The sequence below is a fragment of the Corylus avellana genome, chromosome 7, assembly GCF_965113065.1.
Source record: "Corylus avellana chromosome 7, dhCorAvel1.hap1.2, whole genome shotgun sequence".
NCBI classification, from domain to species: domain Eukaryota; kingdom Viridiplantae; phylum Streptophyta; class Magnoliopsida; order Fagales; family Betulaceae; genus Corylus; species Corylus avellana.
This window is the reverse complement of record NC_142496.1, coordinates 14,082,252-14,083,851: the sequence shown is the minus strand read 5'-3', so window position 1 is coordinate 14,083,851 and position 1,600 is coordinate 14,082,252. Positions and strand designations below refer to the sequence as shown.

Here is a 1,600-nt window from a genome sequence, read left to right as displayed (position 1 = left end):
CCCCGTTTGTACAGAGTCCCATTAATAATGGTAAATCTCGCAGCTTTAGTCCTTATCTGAGTTAATGAGTTCTTATTTAACGGGAGAATCCCCTTCTCCAAATGCTCCTCTATGCTCCTCTGCCATTTGGGTATAGCCTCGGTAACTGAGACCAAGATTGCCTCAGTTATGGTAGGTCGTGTTAAAGTCTGGATGGGTTCATCAGTTTCTTCCATGTCGTTGGAGGTTGTTGACGCTATCCGAGCTAGCTGGTCTGCTCTTTCATTCTCTTCTCTCGGGATCTTTATAATACAAAATTTTTTGAAAGAATTCTGCAAATCCTGTACTTTTGATACGTACATTTTCATTTTATCTTCTTTGGCTTCGAACTCTCCTCAGATATATCAGACAATTACCTATGAATCGCTTCGCAATTCGACAAACTCAGCTCCCATCTCACGAGCTAAGCCGAGTCCTGCTAAGACTGCCTTGTACTCGGCCTCGTTGTTAGTAGTCTTGAATCCCAATCTCAAGGAGTTACATAACTCCTCCCCCTCTAGAGTGATTAATACTACACCAGCTCCACCATTCTTCCTTGTTGAGGACCTATCCACATAGACTACCCATGTCTCGTCTCCTGGCCATTCCTGGGTGGTAGGTAAATTGGTGAATTCAGCTAAAAAATCAGTCAGTACCTGCCATTTGATAGCATTCCATGGGAGGAACTCAATATCAAATTCTTCGAGTTCGATTGCCCAGTTAGCTAATCTGCCAGACAGATCTAACTTCCTGAGTATTTTCTTTAATGGATACTCGGTCAAGACTCTTATAGTGTGAGCTTGGAAATATGGGCGGAGCTTTCTAAACACAAGAGTTAGTGCGAATGCTAACTTCTCCATCTGAGGGTACTACTTCTTGGCTCCTCTCAGTGCTCTACTAACAAAAGAAACTGGCTTTTGTATGCATTTTCTTCTCGGATAAGAGCTACACTAACCGTTGTTGGGGAGACAGCTAAGTACAAGTATAGTGCTTCTCTGGGAACAGTTCTGCTTAACAGGGGTGGACTTGCCAGGTACTTCTTCAATTGCTCAAAGGCTTCTTCACACTCTTCAGACCACTCAAATGCTTTTCTCAAGATTTTGAAGAATGGAAGGCACTTATCAGTTGACCGAGAAATGAATTGGTTCAACGCTGTGATCCTACCCGTCAACTATTGAAGTTGCTTTGTATTCTTAGGGGATTGCATGTCTAAGACTGCTTGGATCTTCTCAGGGTTAGCTTCTATTCCTCGGTTTGACACCATGTAATCGATGAATTTTCCTGACGAGACTCCAAATACACATTTCGCGGGATTTAATTTCATTCTGTACTGCTTCAATGTTTTAAATGTCTCCTGCAGGTCATCTGCATGGTCTTGTGGCAGCACACTCTTGACCAGCATGTCATCGACGTAGACCTCCATATTACGTCTGATTTGGTCTTTGAACATTTTATTGACCAACCTCTGATATGTTGCTCTTGCGTTTTTCAGACCAATGGGCATGACTTTGTAGCAGTACAGGCCTCGGTCAGTTATAAACGTTGTCTTCTCACGATCTTCTAGATGCATGTAGATCTGGTT

At 42.8% G+C, this 1,600-nt stretch overlaps 1 protein-coding gene across 1 annotated transcript; it reads right to left on the bottom strand.

Moving 5' to 3' along the window:
- Positions 1-395: 395 nt before the first annotated feature.
- On the bottom strand, positions 396-878 carry LOC148584502 (uncharacterized). The gene has a single exon (XM_088518482.1). The coding sequence runs from the start codon at positions 876-878 to the stop codon at positions 396-398; it is 483 nt and encodes a 160-aa protein (XP_088374608.1).
- Between the last annotated feature and the right edge of the window lie 722 nt (positions 879-1,600).

Coding starts and splice junctions, on each gene's coding strand:
- LOC148584502 (XM_088518482.1), bottom strand. CDS start 878: ATGGAGAAGTTAGCATTCGCACTAACTCTTGTGTTTAGAAAGCTCCGC.